General features: G+C 39.4%; 1 protein-coding gene across 30 annotated transcripts in view; it reads right to left on the bottom strand.

The window, feature by feature from the left end:
• BCAS3 (BCAS3 microtubule associated cell migration factor) overlaps positions 1–20710 on the bottom strand; it is a 520381-nt gene that overhangs the window by 117769 nt on the left and 381902 nt on the right. For 13 of the 30 annotated variants that reach the window (XM_088802094.1, XM_074320579.2, XM_074320576.2 and 10 more), the window contains one exon: positions 5708–5764. The exons of the other annotated variants lie outside the window; for them this stretch is intronic. In XM_088802094.1, the coding sequence (XP_088658220.1) occupies positions 5708–5764 (57 nt within the window). The remainder of the gene's footprint in view (positions 1–5707; positions 5765–20710) is intronic. 30 annotated transcript variants of the gene reach the window in all.

Raw genomic sequence — 20710 nt, 5'->3', positions numbered from 1 at the left:
CGGTCCTGAGCCAAATACCCAGTCTAGTAGTGCTGATAATGATTTCATGCTCTTATTTTAAAAATAAAAGTTTTACAGGAGTTGTAGAGGAAAGAGGGAGAAGATATACATTAATCTAAACAACTTCCTCTCTTTAAGATCAAGGAAGAACGAAGTTTTATGCTACAAGTATGTGAGAGTATATTACAACTTTAAACGACTCCAAGTGGTTTAAGGCATTAAAAGTGAACATACTGCTTGAAACTTCTTGACCTACAGACCTAAAGCAGTCACTCACCTTGTCCTATGTATCCTAATATGGACAAAACAGAATATTCGTCCATATTAGAAGTCCTGGTGTCGCACGTGTTAGAAAGCTTAAACTCAGGCTGTCACAAGTGGTCATGTGCCACAAAGCCGGCCAGATAACTCCCCACAATGACACACTCCTGGAATGACCACTGAGGGACTCAGGTCACTGCCACTTCTTCCCAGCTGAGGAAGCAGGAAGTGGGCGAGTCCGCACCCTGTGGCTTTTGCCCTCCATCCTCCCTAGGCCCAAGGCTCTGTGGTAATTCATGCCAGGCTGGGGCTTAGACCCTCCATTGCCATTATGTTTATGAGTTGTTTTCTTTGAAAAGTCCTGGGGGATAGGCTGTAACCACTGAAGGGAGTAGTTCTTTACATTTCCATTTGTTTTTTTAAGTATTATCAGCCATAACTAGAAAATCTATTCCTTTACATTTGGACAAGGAACACAGAAATTGTAGGAAATCATCCATTCCAACTCAAAAGCAAAAACAAGCCTTTAAAAGTGCTTCAATTTTCAGACTCAGATAGAGCACCATCCATGATAGGTACAAAGGGGTGGGATCAGAAGAGGTTCCCTTGGCTGCCTTCATACGGAAAGGATTCAAGAAGTGCTCAGGAAGGCAGAAAGCTCTCCAACAGAAGCTAATTCAAAAGAGATTTCCAAGACAACATCCAAACCAAAGAGATGTGGAAAACTTCAGAAAAGCATCCTAACAAAACATCCCAACAAAGTACCCTAACTCCTTTTTGTAAACCCACAACTGGTAGGAGCAAAGTTCCAATGTGACAGCCTTTTAAAGCAGCAAGTTGCAACCACAAGTGTGGTTGCTCTTCCAGTGTTATTTTCTTTGAGAAAATTAAATGGGTGGATAGGGAAGCAAACCCACGAGGACTGTAGTTTACAAGTCCTGAGGCCTGGGAGGTAAGATGCGTGGAACCTTGGAGTGGGGGCCTCATGGTAGAGAGAAGAAATCTAACCTTATTGCATGAGGTGGCTAAGATCGCTAGCTGCTCATCAGGCAGAGTATACTGCTCTATATTTGCAAAACTACTCAATAAAATTTTACTGGCAAGGCAAAAGGAGAAACATCTGCTGTAGTCAAGAGCAGCTGTGGTCAGCAATAAGGCAGCTGGCACAAGGTCAAGGCTGTTCTTGCTGGTAGGTGGTATTGTGGTCACCAGTAATTACTTTGGAGAATTTCATGGAGTCAAGGATAACTAAATGGACAAAGAACATTTTATTTTACTTTCTATCTTTAGCCTAGGAGCAAAAATCGTGACATGCTGTACAGAATTCAGAAGTCCAATGCAGGCCATATTTTTCACAGCAGAACTTTATACCTCAAAGACTGGAAACCCTTAAATCAAAGTATTTCAAACAATATGTTCTTAATGAGTGACCTCTCCACTCATTATTTCTGATTGAACAGTTCCTATAGATTGCATTAGTCTTTAAGTGTTTCCTTCTGAAAGATATATAATAGAATACCATAAAGAAAATGTGAAAATTGTATTTAGCAAATCAATAAATGTTTCAAGTGTTTAAAAACCTCATCTTTATCAGATTTGCACGATATCTCCAAAGTTAAACAACTCTACATTGAATGGGAATTTGGAGTGTAAATAAAAATCTGTTCAATGCATGCAGTTGCAATAATTTTTCACAGAATGATGAATGTCTGAAAGTAGAAGTTAAATTAATATACAGTGTACTTAAAAAATTAAACACTTGGGAAATAACCTTTTGAGCCACGGGAAAATGACAAAGTCTAAGATATTTCAATCAAGTTAATTTCAATACCAAAGCAATGCATTTTTCTCACTAGAAACTATATGGAAAAACAAATTAACCAAAATGGGTCTCCACATGATGGGATAACATCAGCCCCAAAGAGAACTTCATGATTGCTTGTCAGTCACAGACACTCAAAGGCAAAATGAGCCATATTCATTTTAAATCATGTCAAGGCTGAATGTTTGATACTGTATTAAAATGCAAGCATGACTTGCATTTAAAAAAGAAAAGAAGATTCTCTTACCAACCAAGAGAGAAGAGCCGCAACAATAGGTATAATTCAGGTAAACAGGCTCCAGTGAGGCCATGCCAGCTGAGCCATGTCCAAAATGTTATTAGATATGCTATCCCGATACGTAAGTCCACTCCCTGACCACTGGGGCATTAGAACATCCTTCGATAGTTTTGGAAGGAGAGGGAGAGACCCAAGGACAAATTTCAATCTATTTTAAACCTATTCCTTACTCAACCATCTCCGGAATGCTACCTTAGACAGACCATGTGTGGGGTCATGATAGGTACAGGGCGCTCCCAGGACAGAAAAGAATCCTTGGTCAGTATGTGAGGCAGGCCAAATCGGGGTGTTAGAAGGCTAGTATTTTAAGTGTCAGCCCTCTCAATCACCGTGGGACCTTCGGCAGATCACTTGAACCCTCCAAGCTTCATTTCTGCTCATAGGAAGAGTCCTCCCGGTTTTAACATTACACTGAGTCCACAAAAACTACGTAGGTCTCTAGACCCTAAAGAGCTGCCCCATTAGCTCCGCAGCCCTCATGACTTTGCACGAGGCAGTGAGAGGTACCTAACAATCTCCTGTTGTGTTTCCTTCAATCAGACCTTCACTACCATTAAAAAGAAGTACAAAATTTAGGTGTTTCCTTACAAGCTGCTTTTTATCATAGCCCAAGACATGGTTGTTACAATAAAGCCTACCCTCTGAAACCACCAATAGTAGGCAGAGAAGTACTTTGATTTGCACATATAAAATTTTCTATCATATTGTTTGGAAACAACTTTTTCCCTTTTCCATTTTCTAGAGATCAATAATATTTGCTTGAATACTGCCTAAAATTACCATCTGTTAAAGTGCATTTAGAAAGATGAATAGCAACATCACAAACTACTACGCAATTATATAGCCGTCTTAAAAAACTTTGCTCCTTCCCTGTATATCCCATTTTGTAAAATTTAGAGTAAATGAAGTCTATGAGCATTAGGCAATTTTAACACTAAAGTAAAATAATCTTCTGGATTTTACCTATTATTACTTTTTTATGGAACATAATTTTGCTAACTTCTAGTCACCCTGTTTCCAAACTCATGCCTTTGCTCATGTTATTCCATAGACTGAATGGACTTTCCTTAAATTTTTTTTTTAACCTATTGAGAACCTACTTCTTTGTTTTTTAAAGATACCACCATCTAAAGAATTGATGAAATAAACCCTGATATATCCAATGATGGGATAGTATGCACCCATTATATGAGAGTATAAATGAAATTCTCAAAGATCTGCTGGGAACAAATTGGGGTTAGTTTGTGGTAGTTAGAGAATGGTGATCAATACTATTCCTTCTAGTCAACATTGGCTCAAAAGTAGTGAGACAAATGTCTCTGCAAAAAGCAGGTAGAAGAGAAGATATGAATGTGAATTTCCCTTTTAGCTTCCTGAATTTCAGGCTCTTGGCATTTCATGAGATCATAACGATAGGTTCTGCCACAGCTCTTTGCAATACTTGCTTTCAGGAACGTCCTTCTAATCAGAGGAAGGGTCTACCTATCACAGGCTAGTCAGTGAGGAAGTTCTTGTCATGTCTAAAGCATCAAATATAAAGAGAGGAGGGCTGGGGTCTGGGCCTATCAACAGTACCCAAATATGGATTGGGTTCAAAATAGATGTGAAAGTTACTAAAACACCACTGTAAATATATTTATGTGTTTGAAGAGATAGTGATTTGTGAAAGGGCTAACTAGGCCATATCTAAGGGTCTCTTTTAGGTCTAATTCTGATACTTATATTGTCTTCCTCATGTACTTCTTTCTCTTGGATAACAAGAGCCATTCTGGTCCAGGATGTACCTACCAATGGAAAATCATTCCCCTTTCATTAACACACACACACACACACACACACGCACCCTGAATCTTATTCCATTATCATGAAGGTGCTTAGGTTTCTTAGAAAAATTAAGCATTTATTCAACAAACATTTTTTTAACTACCTATGTGTTAAATGCTGTTAGTAGGGAGGGAAAGTACAATTTTCAAACTGGTTTTACCTATGAACTATTATTTTATTTGGCCTATTTAGTTTCTCTCCTCTTCCATCATTAGCATAAAGAGACAAATACATTGTTGTGTGTGTGTGTGTGTGTGTGTGTGTGTGTGTGTGTGTGTGTGTTAAAGCACGGCATGAGACAAGTAGAGAACAACAGAGCGAAGGAAAGATGCAGGTGCTGGGTAGTCAAACAGGCTGACTTACCAGCGTTGCCACTTGCTCCTATATACCAACCTACTAATCAATAATAATAGCAAATTCCTCCCTGACTTTCAGAGTCACTTTCAAATAGTCAAACCTCTAAAGTCAAATCTACGGATTTAGTGTATCTACTGTATAGAGGGTCCCCCAAGGAAAGCCTAATTGGATTGTAATTTTGGGTTGGATTCTTTTGACGGGTGAGAGATGGGGGAGAAGGGAGAAAGGGGTTGAGGGGAAGGAAGCAGAAGGTTTCTCATGGCAAGATTTCTTTCATGCCCAAACACAGGAAAATTCCCAAGGAAGACTGGCATATTGAAATCTAATCAAATGCCTAACCTATTTTTGCCCTCGAATTCTTCAAAATCATTTCAAGAATAACAACCCTCCATACCTTTCAAGAAAGCTTTTTTTTGGGGGAAACTCTAGTTAAGATATACTTCAGTGTGTTTGAGGTTAATTTAAAAAAAAAATAAGCCCTTTACTCATAGGACTCGATATTACAGGCAAATGAATTTGGTCCACTGAATCAGATCTGTTTTGAACTTCCTGTGGTATGTGTGGTAAAATTGGTAAGTTTTAAATGTGCCTCAGCTACAACTCATTCCTTGTGATATCATGGTGTAGTGGCAAGAGTATGGACTTTGGAATCGGAGAAACCTGAGTTCAAAGCCTATCTTCTTCTCTTAGGCTTAGTTCTCTTATCTGTGAAATGAAAGCACTACTCTACCTGGCAGGATAGATTTGAGAATAAGAAATGATGCATATAAAGTGCCTATGGGCGTGTCTGTCACAGACTAGTTATTCAATAAATGGGAGTTCCTGCCATTATTATTATTATTATTATTATTAATTGAGGTGACATGGTTACAATTCCCAAACATCCAAAAGATGTTTTTACCTACACCAAAATACCTGTCACCAAGACAATGTAACTGCCCTCACAGAAAACTCCAGTCAAAATATTTTTATCATGTACATATTTAAAACTCAAGTATATAAGACTTAGGCGTGTGAACTTCCAACACAGCAGTTATGGCTTCACATACCTGAGTGTTCTTTTAAAAAAATATATTCACATTTAAAAGGTCAAGTTGTAAAGCCATTTGATTAAAATAGTAATAAAAGAGTAAACATTAACTCACAATTTCTCCTTTGGTCTTTACTATTCCAAGTGGTATCACCTCCAGAATAAGCTGCACCTTAAGACATTTTGAGATTATCTTGATTAAAATCTTTAAGTTCTTAATTTTAAGTAGGGAAAACCTAATCTCCAAAAGCCAAGTTTAATACTTTTAGCATGATCTAGATCTTAACAGAGCATGCCATCCTCTGCTACTCCTGGAATATTAACACATTGAAACATGATCACCCAAAGTAAACGAAATTCCCTTTTTATATTAATTTTAGAGCCACTGACGAAATGCAAATAATTAACATTACAAGGGAAAGATTGCTCATCATTAGGCCACCCTAATTTCCAAAAGCACCATAAATTATGGAAAGCTTATCTCTAGAATTTCAACAGATTTCCCAAAGGTTTCAGAGCTATCTGCTTGAGGTCTTGCAAATTGAATTAAAAAAACAAAACAAAACAAAGCAAAAACATACTCCCCCCCCAAAAAAAATGTATAGTTATAGTCAGTACTTCAAACTCAAGCTTTCCTCTTGGGTATGTACTATCCTTAATGATAATGCCATTCAAACTGGTGTGTCCTCTTCAAATTTACTATGCAGAGAATTTGTTTGAACCCAAGCTAAATAATGACGTTGGTGCTAATGAACTCCTAGCAGGTTATGCTATGTTAACCTGCTCTTTTATTCACTCTTGCTTTTCTTTTCTTTGTTTTTTCTTCCTCTTCTTTTTTCTTTTCTTTTTTTTTCTTTTTTTTTTTGTAATTTCTTTTTGTTCGTTGTTGTTTTTTAAATTAAAATATATCACTCTTGCTTTTCAAAAATAAGCTCACTAAATCAGCATCAGATCCTTCCCCTAAGAACTGTAAACCCAACCTAGATGCCATATCCAGGAAAAATGGACACAAAGACATGCTATATTGTTTCTATTGCTAAAAATATCCACTAATAAACTGAAAAATCTGAGCCATCCAAGCATTTGGATTTCTTATTTGCTTGTCTGGTCTATCTGCAATATCCATTTCGATTTTTGCTATTTCTAGCCATGAAGCTATCACAGGAGTTGGCCTCAGGGCCCTGAGAGGAAATCTGGCTTCCACCTCTGGGACACACGTTTCAGTGCTTATGTCTGACTGACCCTGCCAATCACCCCTCCCAGAAGCCACAAGCCTGGCTTACAATAACAGAGTATATCAAAGAGGACAGGAAAGAAAACAAGACGGTGGCAGGGTCAGCAGAGGATAAGAATACGGTGAAGATGCCCTGTGGAAACCGGGAAGTGGGGAGCCATATACTAATGGTATCAAATATGTTTCTCAGAAAAGGCAACGTCATAAATGCATATAAGACCTAAACTGCCCAAGTCACCTCTGTACTACTGCAAAAATCACTGTCAAAAATAACTAGGAGAGCAAATTGTCTCGTTATGACGGGATTGTTTAAGAAAAAATATTGCTGTTCGCATGAATTTATTACCTAGAACCCATATTCTTAAGCCAACTCAGAGTGGTGATCATGGTAACTGTATGTTGATCTCCAATACAAAGATTATTAATGTAAAGTAATTCTCTTCACTATAACCATCCAATTCAAGCATAGTGTTAATCCATTAAAATCAAGCTTCTTGCCGCCATATAAAAATATGCCTAATCCATCCTGCATTAAGATCATAAAGTCAGCAAATTGAAAAGGCATGGAGCGTAGAATAGAAACGTGGTTAAGAGGCAGGGGGTCTACAGTCAGTCTGGGTTTGAATCTTGTCTGCCACTTATGTATTCACTGTGTGATTTTGGCAAAGTTACTCAGTTTCTCTGAATCTCAGTTACTTAGTTTCTCTGAATCAGTTTTTTCAGAGAATTATTATGAGGGCAGATGGTAAACTTTCAATACATGTTAGCTTATTATTATTAAAGATAGCTATGCAAAAGCTAACGATAACTTTTCATAGCTTCTTGATTTATCAAATAAAGGCGACTTGCTTAGGCCTGGAATTCTCAACTTACTTTTTAGGCTCAATCTACTTTTTCAGACTTCTCTTCTACTACTTCCCTTCACATTCACGATTCAACTTTCCTGCCTCTATTCCTTTATTTCTGCTGTTCCCGCTGCATAAAATCACCTTTAGAGCCACCTTTAAAAATGCAAGCCTACCTTCCTTCAAAGTTAGTTCAATGATACCTTCTCTAAAAAGTCTTTCTTTATCTTTCTCATTCCACCTTCACTAAATTACTCATAAAATTTAATAACCTTTTGGCAATTGACAATTTCATGCCATCTGCTATACTCATTTGTATATAAATAGAGTATCTAGCACAGGACTTTGTCCATAGTAGCACTTAATAAATGTTTGTTAAAGGAATAGACGAATACCCATTATTATCTCTCCAACATAAGATCTAAGAGAATGAGCAACTTGCCTTCACCCTCCCACTTCCCTACAGAGCACCAGGAAAATGCCACTGCCTCATTAACTCTGGCGGGACAGCAGACAGAAGTTGCCAGGAGTCTGAGCAATGCTAGTTGGCACTGTTCTCTTTGCCATCCAAGGAGTTAAAACTGAGTCCCGAGGAGATAAAAATCTCTGGTTTTATTGTTTAGTGAGGCTGCCTGACAAACGAAGATCCAGTTGCAATTGTAACATTCCAAGCTCATAAGGCGCCAAGTTTTACTAACTATAATTTAACGGGTCCGACTGCTGCAGTCCAAATTCTTGTTTGGATAATCAGCCTTTGTTTGAATATGTTCAAAAACAGTACAGGCTAGCATTAGCCTCTGGGTATGTCATGTGAGCTGATTACCCTGTGGCTCCCAGTAGCAGAAACTCATACACAAGAGGAGGATTATTTTCCTAGTATTACTGTTAGGCTAACATATAATCAGTCTTTTCCCCCAGTCTCCACATCTCCTCCACAGCCTCCCCCAACCTTTTTTTTCTCCTGTCTTTCTTTATTCCTCTCTCTGTTTTTTTCTTCTTTCCTTTTTTAAAAATAATTCAAAAGTCTTCTTTCCAAGTTCACACAAAGTTTAAAGGTGAAAAGGTCAAGAAAGTTTCATGGCTGTGGCTGTTTAGAAAGGGGTAGGATTGACTGGGGTCTCTAGCTCTGCGTCTGCTACGGGCTCAAAAATCTCATATTTCACTGTACTTCTGTAGCGCCCACTCTCCTTGACACAATCTGTCTGGAATGAAATTAAGCCTTTGTTAATAATTTTTTACATAATAGAATAATAATAACTCTACCTGCAAATAATCATTTCATACATAGGCAACTCAAGTGGCTCATTTGTTTAAAAAAAAAAATTCCAAATTCTCAAACTTGTATTTTAATTGATGGGATCTCATTTGGGATCTGCCCATCCAGCCTGCCTGCAATTCATTCGACTATAACTAGCCAAGAAGGATTCTGGAAACTCTGCACCCATCCTGTCACCTGGGCTTTGTCTGGCTATTCCTAAACAACCCGAATGAGTTAACACACTAAAAATGTTTAAGACAGTGTCTGGCTGACAGAAAATCCTAAACAGTATTTGCTATGATTATTTTTGGGAAGAAATCCTGACTCAAAGGTACAGTTCTAACAATCAGAGGAAAAACTGCAGGCTGGGAAAGGCTGGAATGATTAGCCTTCCGTATGTGAGTTGGTGAAATAATGCAAACTGAGAAACTAAAGTGGGAGTTCTAAACTGGTGTGGAATTGTAGGTGTAAATCGGGCCCCAGCAGCTCCTGCATTGCTAGAGGGAAGCCCACCAAAGGAGAAGGAAACTCCGCTCCCTGGGAGGGAGAGCTGTTTATTTTGCAATTAACAACAGCAAAGGAACACTTTCAGAAATTTTTTCCTGGAAGGCTCAGAATTTAATCCTATACAACAGTTTGGTATTGAATCTGCAAGGTATTAGCTGCGATGACAGGCAGAAATGAGAGTACTTTTGAGCGGGCTCCAGTTAGAGAGGGATGGAGAGAACCAAGAAAGGCCCTTTTAGGGCCAAAATTCCAAACTATGCAGTAATCTAGGATTTGAGAGAGGAGAGGAAGAAAAAAGAGGGAGCTGCACAGCAGTGCTCAGTGGGAAATGTTTAGGAAGTGAGGTCTAATGGTGGAAGATTTACCATTTCTCTGCTCTGCATTCTTGCATCATGCATTCTGGGGTGAAGGAAGAGGGTTTCTATTGTGAATTTCCACAACTTCTAAAATAGTTGTCGTATGTTTAGATCTGTACTTGCCTTTAATATCAATGAATTATATCTTCTATTGACTTAAATCATATGGTAATTTGAGACCATTTTTTTCTCCCTGATGTGGGTAACTGAATGAAAAAAACAACACCCACTGATTTTAATAATGCTTAATTCACATTAATTAGAATTATAGAATACCACAGCTGGAAGAGCTCTTAAAGATCAAATAAAGTAGAAGTGCCTCAGGGGCCAGCACTGAGGCAAGACAAGGATTTTCCCTGTACCCTCCGTGAATGACACATCTTCACTCATATTGGGATCTTGTAGAATATTTCACTAGAAAAAGTTTCTGCTTTGGAGAGAAGGGTTTAAGAGAGAGATCTTGAAAAGCAAAGAGTTGGTCCAATCCTTTCATTTTAAAGTTAAAGAAACACGGAACAGGGAGGTTGTGATTTGTCCAAGGTCCCTCAGTGAGTGGAGGACAGGCTTAAGACAAGAATCCCTCTCCAGCCTTCCAGTTCGCATCTCCTTCATCCACAAAGCTTATCTGTCTGCTCCACTTTTTAGGGGAGCCCTCCTGTTACTGTGTTTTTGCTCACAAGACTGCAACCTAAAAAGAAACCCTTCTAAGAAATATTTAACTAGCACAATAAGTCACATTAACAATCATTTTTTAGATCTGGACAATGAACTAAGACAAGTCTGGTTGATGGCCATCTTTAGTTGTAAAATCACTTCTGCGAAAGCCATTAACCACAAAGTGTTCTGGGAAGCTCAGGTTTTATAACAAAACCTGTAAAAGCCTGGGGTCAGAACTTTTCCCTGGGGCGCAAAGGTGTGAAGCTTCCGAAATGAAACTTGGGCATTCAGAACCTTCCTCATCAGCTCTAATCTTCACCACCTCCTTTCCCTTATCCCTCAAAAGAGAGTCGCTAGATAATATGTAGAAAAACAAACAAAAACAAAAAGAAGTATTTTTAGCCTTTCCTTAAGTGGTGACAAAGTTTATCACACTCCCACTTAAATTAGTCACACAGGTTAGTCCCAAGGGAGAGCAGGCTAGCTACAGATCATTGCAAAGGAATGACTACTTGGAGGCCTAAAACAAACACTTAAGCACATGGTTCCATCTGGAAATACAGTCAAATAGAAGCATATTCCATGAAATTCCAAACTGATGCAGGCAACGTAAGTTTGTATCTTACAATAGTAGCTCAAGTGAGCTGCTGTGGTCTGCTGAGTAGATGTATGACTGTAAAATAATAATAAACACAATAGTATTTTAATAATGATAATAATTATGATTGCCAGTACACATAATCACAAGGGCGGAAGACGAAATTAACTAGAGCAGCAGTGGGGAAGAGAGAGAATTGAGAATAGGACTTGCAAAGAATTTCCCATCATTTGGCTTCTTTTTCCTTTTCAGAAAGAGAAAATGGGTCCTGGATCCTCAGGATGAAACTCGGGACTTAGGGTTGTTAAAGATTTTCTTCACGAGCAAGAGGGTTTTCAGGGCAGCACTAGCACGTGGGACTTGAAATGGGTTATATTCTTGGGTCTGCCAAACTGCCATAAATTCAGCGAAGACGAGTGTTTCTCTGTCCATAAAAGAACTCCCCACACCCTTCCACATAATGCTTTTGAGGTAAATTAGGCCCCTTCCTGACTCTTTTTTGTCAAAATGTATCTAGTAATGAATGACACATTACCGCCAGTATCTACAGTGACATAAGACACGCATGTTTATCCAGAATTACCTGTTTCCAAGCTCTCTGGGAAACTAAGCATGTTGTACAGGAAAAACACAGAGCCACTGACTTTGTGGAATATTTTAAAATCCACCACCTTACTTCTTCTGAAAACTGGACGGCTTAATACCCGCATGGTTTTGTATTATAGACGTGTACCTCAAGAAAGAGATGGGTGAGAAACCCATCTTCTTTGTTTGCCACTTCATGAGTTTATGATCTTGAGCAAGTGCCTGAACTTGACAAAACCTGTTTCTTATCTGTAAAATGGGAACAGAAAACAGCGATAATAAATATAACCTTATCAGTGTTTGCAGTATTGCAGTATTTCTGGGAGTATGTAGTGGCGGGCCAAGGAAAGCTATTTTGCTTGAGAGTTTTAGGGGGGAAAATTTAAGTAGTTTGACAAACAAATGATTTATATATTAAAGCAAACATATACATTGTGGAAGAGAATATGATGTCACCACTCATAGTAAGATGAGACCCTGGCTTCCAGAAAAATTTTAAGCTGGTAGCAGACAAAGCAGTGGCTCCAGAATTGGGGGTTGGGCAGAGGGACACAGAAGCATCTCTTCCCTGCTACGCTAGCTACTTAAATGGAGAAGTTTCCAAAGCACAAGAATGTGGTTCACCAACTTAGACTAGGGCTGCCTAAAAGAAAAATTATTATATTTAGACACAGAAAATTGGTCTGTGACTCAAAAGGTGACAACTTTCATTCTTTAGGATAACATTCAATGATTTTGGAAATACTGTACTTATTGGACCGCTTACATTAGTCCTTTCAAATCCTTTTAAAATATACTATAAATTATGGTTTCCTGTTCAGGCAGCTTCTCTGGTTAAAGATTTCAACGTGTCTATAGTCTCCTTGATAATTCCTCAACACTACTGGGGCTTAAAAGAATCTTGAAGCAAAATGATAAAGGACTGTCCTGCATCTGCTCAAGGCTTCAATTAAGAGCCCGGTGACTGGTCATACAAATAGGAGTCATCCTTGCCAAAATGAAGAAGGTCCTGTTGCCATTTCTACTGGGCTTGCGGGGGGAGGGGGGGGGTGGTAGGGGTGGTAAAGCAAGAATATGCAGAAATGAATGTAAAGGAAGAGGAACTCTTACTAAAACAAGATGCAAAACCCTTCAGGAATGAAAATCAGAGTCTCCAGGTGGGAGGGAGTCTAGGGCTACACCTGTAGCTCCGCCTTTGCTCTTATTTCCACAGGGATTGACTCAGGGCTAAAAGGAAAGTGCGGCTAATCCCACTGCAGGTAAGCTGTTCTTCCCGTTATAAAGGCTCAAGGATTTATTTGCAAAACCCCATTTCTATGTTTGGCCTTAATGCAAATTTTACATAAAACCATGAAGACAGCAAAAGAAAATCATCATAGAAAATATAAAGAGCATAAAGAGCTGTTTCTTCTGATTCTGAAAACCTCTCCTCAGATTAGAAGGAACTTTCCAGAGTTTAAGCCAGTGTGTTCTAACCTGACTGACTGGCAAAACTAGAGGACCTTTGCCTGATTTCTTCTTCCTTGGCTTCCAGCCCTACTCTCAGCCATGTGACCTCAGGGCACATGAGGTCTCCCAGCATCAGGACTGACTCTACTCTCTATGCGCTCATCTCACCTTATGCGACAGCAAACACAAATACCCCCCAAAGCTAAAGCTCTTTTCTGTCTTAAATCTCCCACGGTCCCTGGGGTCCTGTGTCATCAATTATAGTTTCGGGTCTGAACAACATGTTTGGGTTTATAACAGCATCGTGACTAACACCTACCCACAGAGGCCAAATGAATGATCTTAACCTGGGATGGATTTCAGCAGGGTCCCGAACCCCCTAAAAGCATATGCAGCATTGTATGTGTATAAGCGTCTGCACATGTTTTTCTAGAGAGGATTCATAAATGTCACTAGCTTCTCAGAGCGGTCTGTGACCCCAAAACATTGGAAACCACTGACTTAGCTTTTCCAGGTTAGGCTGTGGAATGTGTACCCCTCTAGAACAGTCTGTGAGGACTCAATCAGGCGACTTCTCCACCCCTAGACAAAAAACTGGTCTAGCCCAAATCTACCCATCCTGGCTAACAGTATAATGTTGGCATAACTATAGAGTGACCATGACCTATACAAAGGGGCTGAAAACATATGAGTAGTCTCCATAATACTATATGTAAAGAAAATAAATGCTTTGAACAATTACTAATAATTAAGCTCCAACCCTCCCTTTCTTGACTGCACCCATTTAAAATAGGAACAAATCACCCCTTTATCTCCATACTGAATCATGCTACAGTCTCAGGTGGAAAAAGAAGCTGGGAGAAGAAACTGATTGCACATGATTCAAGCACAAGCACACATAAGTGTTTCTGGATTGTAGGGCTAAGATGTTCTGGGCTTATTATTGCTCGTGGGTCCAGAGAGATTTAAGGATCTGGTTCCAATTAGATGCTCTAAGCTAGTAAAACTACATCCATAAAGACACACTTACAGAACTTAAAACTAAGATAATTAAGATGCCGAAGAACCTGATAACTCCATGCCTCTTCCTTCTTCATTTGTCATCCATTTGAAAGAAGAAGACCGTATGATTATATGAATTAACCAATGGCGGCACAATGAAATAAACTAATCTGAAGGGATCCTAACAAACCGAGCACTGATACAGTGAATCTTTGGGGAGGAAGTGTGTAAGTTCATGACCTCTGACACAGTGGCCAATGGCTAAAACCAACACAAGTGTAAAAGTTAAACTTCAGAAGCAAGTGGAATTAGATCAGTTCTGGGAATTCAGACAGCCACTCGTTGAGTGAAAAAGGGTCACTATATTTATTTAGCACATACTCTGTGTTCTTCCAAGGTTGTTAGACCTCAATACAAAGGCAATCATGGTCAGGAAAGAATGAAAGGAGCGATGAGTCTTATTTCTCAAAAAAAAAAAAAAAAAAAAAAAGCCAGCGTAAAACTCACATGTCTACCAGGATGGACTTCCTCTCAGCGATTGCTTTCATTCTGTATAATGGCTGACAATTCTCTTGTGGCTGACTGAGCACAAAATTTATTTGAATCAACTTCTTCTGGCATGTCAAAAACCTCTGTAAGTGGTAGCTAAGGATATCAGCATGGAATGACTTTTGAGTTCAGTTCTAATGTTTCTCTCTTTGTGTTCATACAACCAAAGGCAGTAGAGTAGGAGAATGTGTTCTACATGTAGATATGGCTGGTCTGAATTAAATTTGTGCTGTAAGTATAAAATATACAGCAGATTTTGAAGACTTGGCATGGGGAAAAAAAAGAATGTAAGGTAATTATAAAATTAATTTTTATATTGATTAAATCTTGAAAAGCTATTTAGATATACTGGGTTAAATAAAACATATTACTAAAATTCATTTCACCTGTTAGTTTTTATAGACCAGGAACCTGAAGAACAGAGATGATAAGAACAGATATGTCCAAGGTCACAGAGGTAAGAAGCAGGTGAAAGCAAGATTCAAGTCCCAACTGACCAACTGACTCCAGAAATACATAAAACACTGTAAAGTATTCAAAGCCCTACACTCTCTAGTCTAACTTGTCAAATATTCTCTTTTCCTCTCCTCGCCATACCCTGTGCTACAGACAAACAAAAGCACCTGCTTTACCCATCTGCACACACCATGTTTTCTGAACTGTTCTCCCTGCCTGCAGTGACCTCTTTTTCCTATTTCTATAGAACAAAACTCAGCTCAAATGAAAGTTCTTTCATGAAGACTTTCCTGAACTTCAAGTGGAAACTGATTTCCCTTTCCTTTGAACATTCCCACTACTTCACTGGTATTACTTTATAGTCACAGGTGTATTTAGTCTGTTTTCTTGCTAAGGAGAACTTTGCTTTGTGCATCTTTAGGTTACCTGTGGATCCTGGCACAGAGATGTATGTAATAGGGGCTCAAAAATTCCTTTTATAAATGAATGAGTAAATAATAAAGATAAAGGATAAAAATAAAAACTGCTTTCTATCCTCAGGAGGCTTTTCATTAAGTACAGAGGAAAGATAGACTATCAAACTGATATGTATGAAGCAAGTGTTTTTTGCCCTCAATTAGAGGTGACTGAAGGGAATTGAAGAAGGACCATTTCACTCTCACACACCTCCTTCTACTCCAATCCTAATACATGATGGTACTTAGCAGACATCCTTCAGACACGAACAGGCTACAACTGAGTTCTCGCTCTATTGCCTGGGTGTCATCTGTAGCAACAACTTTACACACCACAAGGAAACCAGGTCGAGGAAATCAGCTGTTTTGAAAACACCTGAGCTGAGTCTTTCATTACATAACAACCTCACCAAAGGCCCACACAGAGGTAAATAAAAATTGCTCCCTGTGGTGTTCTCAGAAATTAACACATCCCGCCTTTCGAGTGAATCCTAATTGCTAGCTTTAAATTTTTAAAAACTTTATTTTTACATCAAGAAAAAATACTATGCTGTCCTTTATAATGACTCATGGTTAGAGAGATCTTTGAGCTAGATATTGGCAGGTGGTGTATAAAATAAGGAAATGCATGCACATGAAGAGAGATAGGACCCAGGGCAGACAGGAGAATCACTAGGTCAGGCAGCTTGCAAGCCCTCCAGGGCCTGATTAGAGGTGTCTCTACTAAGTTTTTAATTGTTTTGAATATTTGCTAAAAACAAAAACAAAAAACAGCTCTGAATTCTGTTACAAACTGAAAGCAAAATTTCACAAGCACCATCTGCAATTATGATTAAGGAGAGGGAGACACTGCACTGGTGTTCTTCAAATTTGGAGAATTAAACTACTGAATTTGGGAACAACCAAACTGGGAAATGAGAAAAGTCCAGTGTGGAGTCATACCATCACTGAGGGAAACCTAGAGGCTAGCTCCTATGCTGCTAACAAATTACAGTCCCCATTTTTCAGGGAGGACTGAACATGAAAGTGGAGGAAATCACAAGCACAGGGGAGCAGCAAATGATTTACTCGAGGCAGCTGAGGCACAGGGGAACTTCAAAGCAGAACCCAAAAGCCATCGGGCACAGGAATGAACTCAGAGTTACAGAGCAGCCATAGCCCACCTTGGCTAAGGCCACTGGTCCCTGAACAAAGAAAAAAGACCATGAAAATGAAAATGCCCACTCATCACATGATGTAACTTACCCCATCAGCCATAAAGCAGAACAAATTAACCATGTTATCTTTGGGGTAGGATATAGACACATAAGGCAGGAGTTTGCAATTTCATAGAAAGATCGATCTATCAGGGCAGTTCCACAAAACATCTTTTTCTCGGGAAAGTATACCTGAGCGATTGTGAGAAAAAGGAATGCTATCACCCCTTTGTGTTTCCCAACAGACATAAAATTTTAGACCAGAGATACCATGGAGACCATCTATTCCAACTCTGCCATTTGACAGAGAACACTGAGGCCGAGAAAAAGGGAGGGCCACCACAAGACCATAGTAGGTAGTCAAGCTGGGGTTTCTTGATTTTAGATTATAAAAGTGAGCATAGACGCTCAACATTGAAATGTGTGGTTTGACAAGCCTAGGAATGCTCTTTCTTTCAAAGGTTTATGCTAAGTCTCTGTTTATAGCTCCCCACTGTCCTTTCCTGTCTTGGTTTAAATGATTTTATTCTGCCATTGTGTGTCCTCTATGCTTGTATCTAGGTCAGTATGACTGCTAACAAATGCCCTTAAAATTAGGCCCTTTGAACACATGGGGAGAATATATATATATATTTACTGAGCAGCAGGCATGTGTATACTTAACAGAAATAGTAATATTGGCCCCTGTTAACCAAGCACTTTTTTATGTACCAGACACTGAGCTATAATGGAACATCTTGTTTACTCCTCAACGATCTTATGAATAGCATACAATTCTCATTATAATATTCATTTTATAAATGAGGAAGCTGAGGCAGAGGGAGGTAACCACTTTCTAGTTCGTGATGTGGTTAGTTTTCTAACTCTACGGTTTATACTTTTTACCATTACATTTCTCCCATAGGCCATATTCTAGTGGTGTTTCCCTTTATATTCTGCAGAGCTCCTGCAGTTCTCTTTATTCAGTGCTTTGCAAATAAGACCCCAAAAACAGGCCCATCTAATAAAGCCTTTTTTTATGATCTTAGTTGGGGTAACAGTCCCAGTTGTAGCATAGCAGCAGAAGCTTTAGGAAAGGTGCCCAGCGGTAAGAAAGCAAAGGGTAAATGGGCTTAGGCTTTCCCAGGAATGGTTTCTCAACGTGTCCCAGAGGTGCTTTTTTTTTTTCTTCCAACCTTGATAATCAGATTTATCCCTTAATAGCTAAAGTCATGCCTCTGCTGGTGACAAGACGTTAAGAATCTTAAATCTCTGAAGGACAGATGATAACCTAGTACTATCAATTTGGTTTGGGAAGAGAAGGCTGTGAAATGGCCTTAAGTGTCTGATAGGAGATTTTTCTCAGGCAGCCTGAAAAAAACAGTGCAGGGTGATAATGATAAAAACCAATTCTAAGTAGGTAGAGCCTGAAGTAAAGGCAGTCTCTCTCTGACATTAGAAGGAAGTATTCTTAGATCTCCTTTAAAAAGAGCCAGGCCAACTATTGTTTCTATGTCCCTGAGAAGGAAAATTGATGGAGAGAAACAATTATAGTAGCTGATGTCTGCACTAATACTTCCAAACCGTGGAATTCTACTACCAACTAACTACAGTTTCTAAATGAAACACAGACATATTTTCCTCCTGATTAGACTGACTTCTTTTATCACACTAAAAACTTTATTATCTTGGCCACCTTTTTTTTCCCTTCCATTCTTATCACCAGTTCCCTTTGGGGTACCCTGTTGACCATGGGCACAGATACTAACAACTGCCTTTGGCACCACAACTGGGAGGTCAATGTAATGTCATTTTTTCACCTCATTTCACTACCTCATTGTCTTAGTAAAGAGAATTCTACGAAGAGTGGCTATCCATCCCCTTTCAGCCTAAGATTTGAGGTTTTAAGTTACTAGTTGGGAATCCAGTGACTTTGTTGCCTCTGAAGATCAAGTAATGGAACCAAGCAGATGAAGCAGCATTAATTCATTGTCCTTTAACTCTTGAGACGTATTTCAGAATGGTAGAGAAAATCACAGGGTATCATGAAATCATCAAACACTGTCTTCGTGTGTGGAAAGATGCTTTCTTCTTTGTGTGCCTGTCGGCCATTAAATAAAATTCTAAAATGTGGGAAAGCTAGAAAACAGGGGCTCTGGGCATGGCATTCTCCAAATAGATTCTTGTGACTCCATCAAATGAGAACACTTTACTTTTAACGACACACCAGGAATTTTCTCTGAAAGGTTCTGGGAATGGCAGACTTACTCCTGGTTAGACCCTCTCTTTTGCCCTTCCCCCTACAAAAAGCCTTGTTTTTCCTGCCCCCAACAGATGAGAAGAAAATGTCCTTAGGAGACCTTTCCTTTTTTATATTACACAATCTCCTCTCTGGAATTCAAGTCCTAGTACTACTCGGCCCAAATAAGAAGTGCTTGTCACCAGGAAGGCGGCCATCTAAACAAGCAGCAGCTGGATGAGAAAAGAGGGCATGTCAGCCCAGAGCAGCAGAGAGGGTTTCTCACGGCCGCTATTTGCAACCCTCCAAGGAGCTACAGAGGCTGCCCATTAAAACCCTGTTAAAACACTTCTGATGTTGTCAGCAGCAGAGAGCTGAAATAGCACAGCGATCGCTGAGATGCTATCTGCCTCAAGCAATTCAGTGGTATTGTCAATACTATGAGCAAGAAGGTACGAGATAAGCAACAACCTAATTTCTACATCAAAATTTCATAAACTCCTTGAGGTGGCAGCACCAGGAACGTGGGCACACAGATACCAAACCAATGGACCACTTTGGGGAGACAAAGATCTTTATGCTGAAATCTGGCACAAAGGTCCTAAACACGCACACTGATCAACTCAGTACTCCCTAGGAAATGTGCCCAGAAAGGAATTACTAGAATGTTCTTCTTCAGAGCACCACTGGGTACCATTTGAGACACGGGATTTCTCAGAGGTAGTATGCTCACTCCACCATCATCTACCCACCTTTATCCCCCATGAGAAGAGTCAAATTTTATTGAAGTCTACAGAGCCTTCCTGAGTTCATATTTCCCTGCTCTGTTTCTGATTTCCTATGAAAATATTAGTTACAGAGACCAGAATTCTAATTCTAGAGTGTTTTCCTTTGTCAGCAAACATAAAGGAGATTATTTTGTGCCTTTTTGGGATTCACGTCACAAGCAATACATTATATAGGCTAATTCTAATGTTTTAGAAACACAGATCCTACTATCATTCCATTTAGTAGCTCTTTCTTCTGGGGACCCTATGTCTAACATAGGGTGATAAATGGGTGACATCCAAACTGGTACTTTTGAGGGCGAAATGAGCACTGCTGATAATTAAACTGGCACAAGTGAAAATGGGACCTGGGCAAATCAGGACCTATGGTTAGCCTAGCTATGTTCCTGTCCCCACAGCAAAGTGAGACCGGAAAAGTCATGTGATGGATAGGAAATGAATAAGTGGCTATTTCCTCACAGCACTAACAGTAGAATGGAATGGACATGCTCAGCCCACCAGCTGGATGTCTTCCTTGCCTAATAAAAAACATCAGGCTGTTTGAACCACAGTGATCACGCAGACAACTCTGCTGACTGTACCCTGATTCCTTAGAGGAAGGAGGCTTTTACAAAGTGATTACAACGCAGATGCAACTACCCATTGCAACTTTCCATGCAGGGTCCTAGGACAGCTAGCAACACGTTCCCATGAAATTTACCTGAAGCCAAGAGCCTGCTGGTCTCAGGGTTCTTTTCTCTGGCTCTTAGTACAGGCCCTAGAGGACAGACAGAATGGGATTTGGGCATTTTCCTCTTCCATAAGGAGAGATGAGAAGATTTAAGGTAATCTCAACAATCTAAGAATTCAGACTACAGTCTGTCAGCTAGGGAAAGGAGTATTATTTAACCTTTTAAATGCTTCTAATCACTGTGATAATGGGCTCGTAGCAGCCTAGGGATGGGGCAGTAAGGAGGGGATTTCAG

The sequence above is a fragment of the Rhinolophus sinicus genome, chromosome 12 (genome assembly GCF_057876585.1).
Source record: "Rhinolophus sinicus isolate RSI-liver-muscle chromosome 12, RSI-T2T, whole genome shotgun sequence".
Lineage (NCBI taxonomy): Eukaryota > Metazoa > Chordata > Mammalia > Chiroptera > Rhinolophidae > Rhinolophus > Rhinolophus sinicus.
Note: the sequence above shows the minus strand (reverse complement) of the source record. Positions and strands in the feature narration are given on the sequence as shown.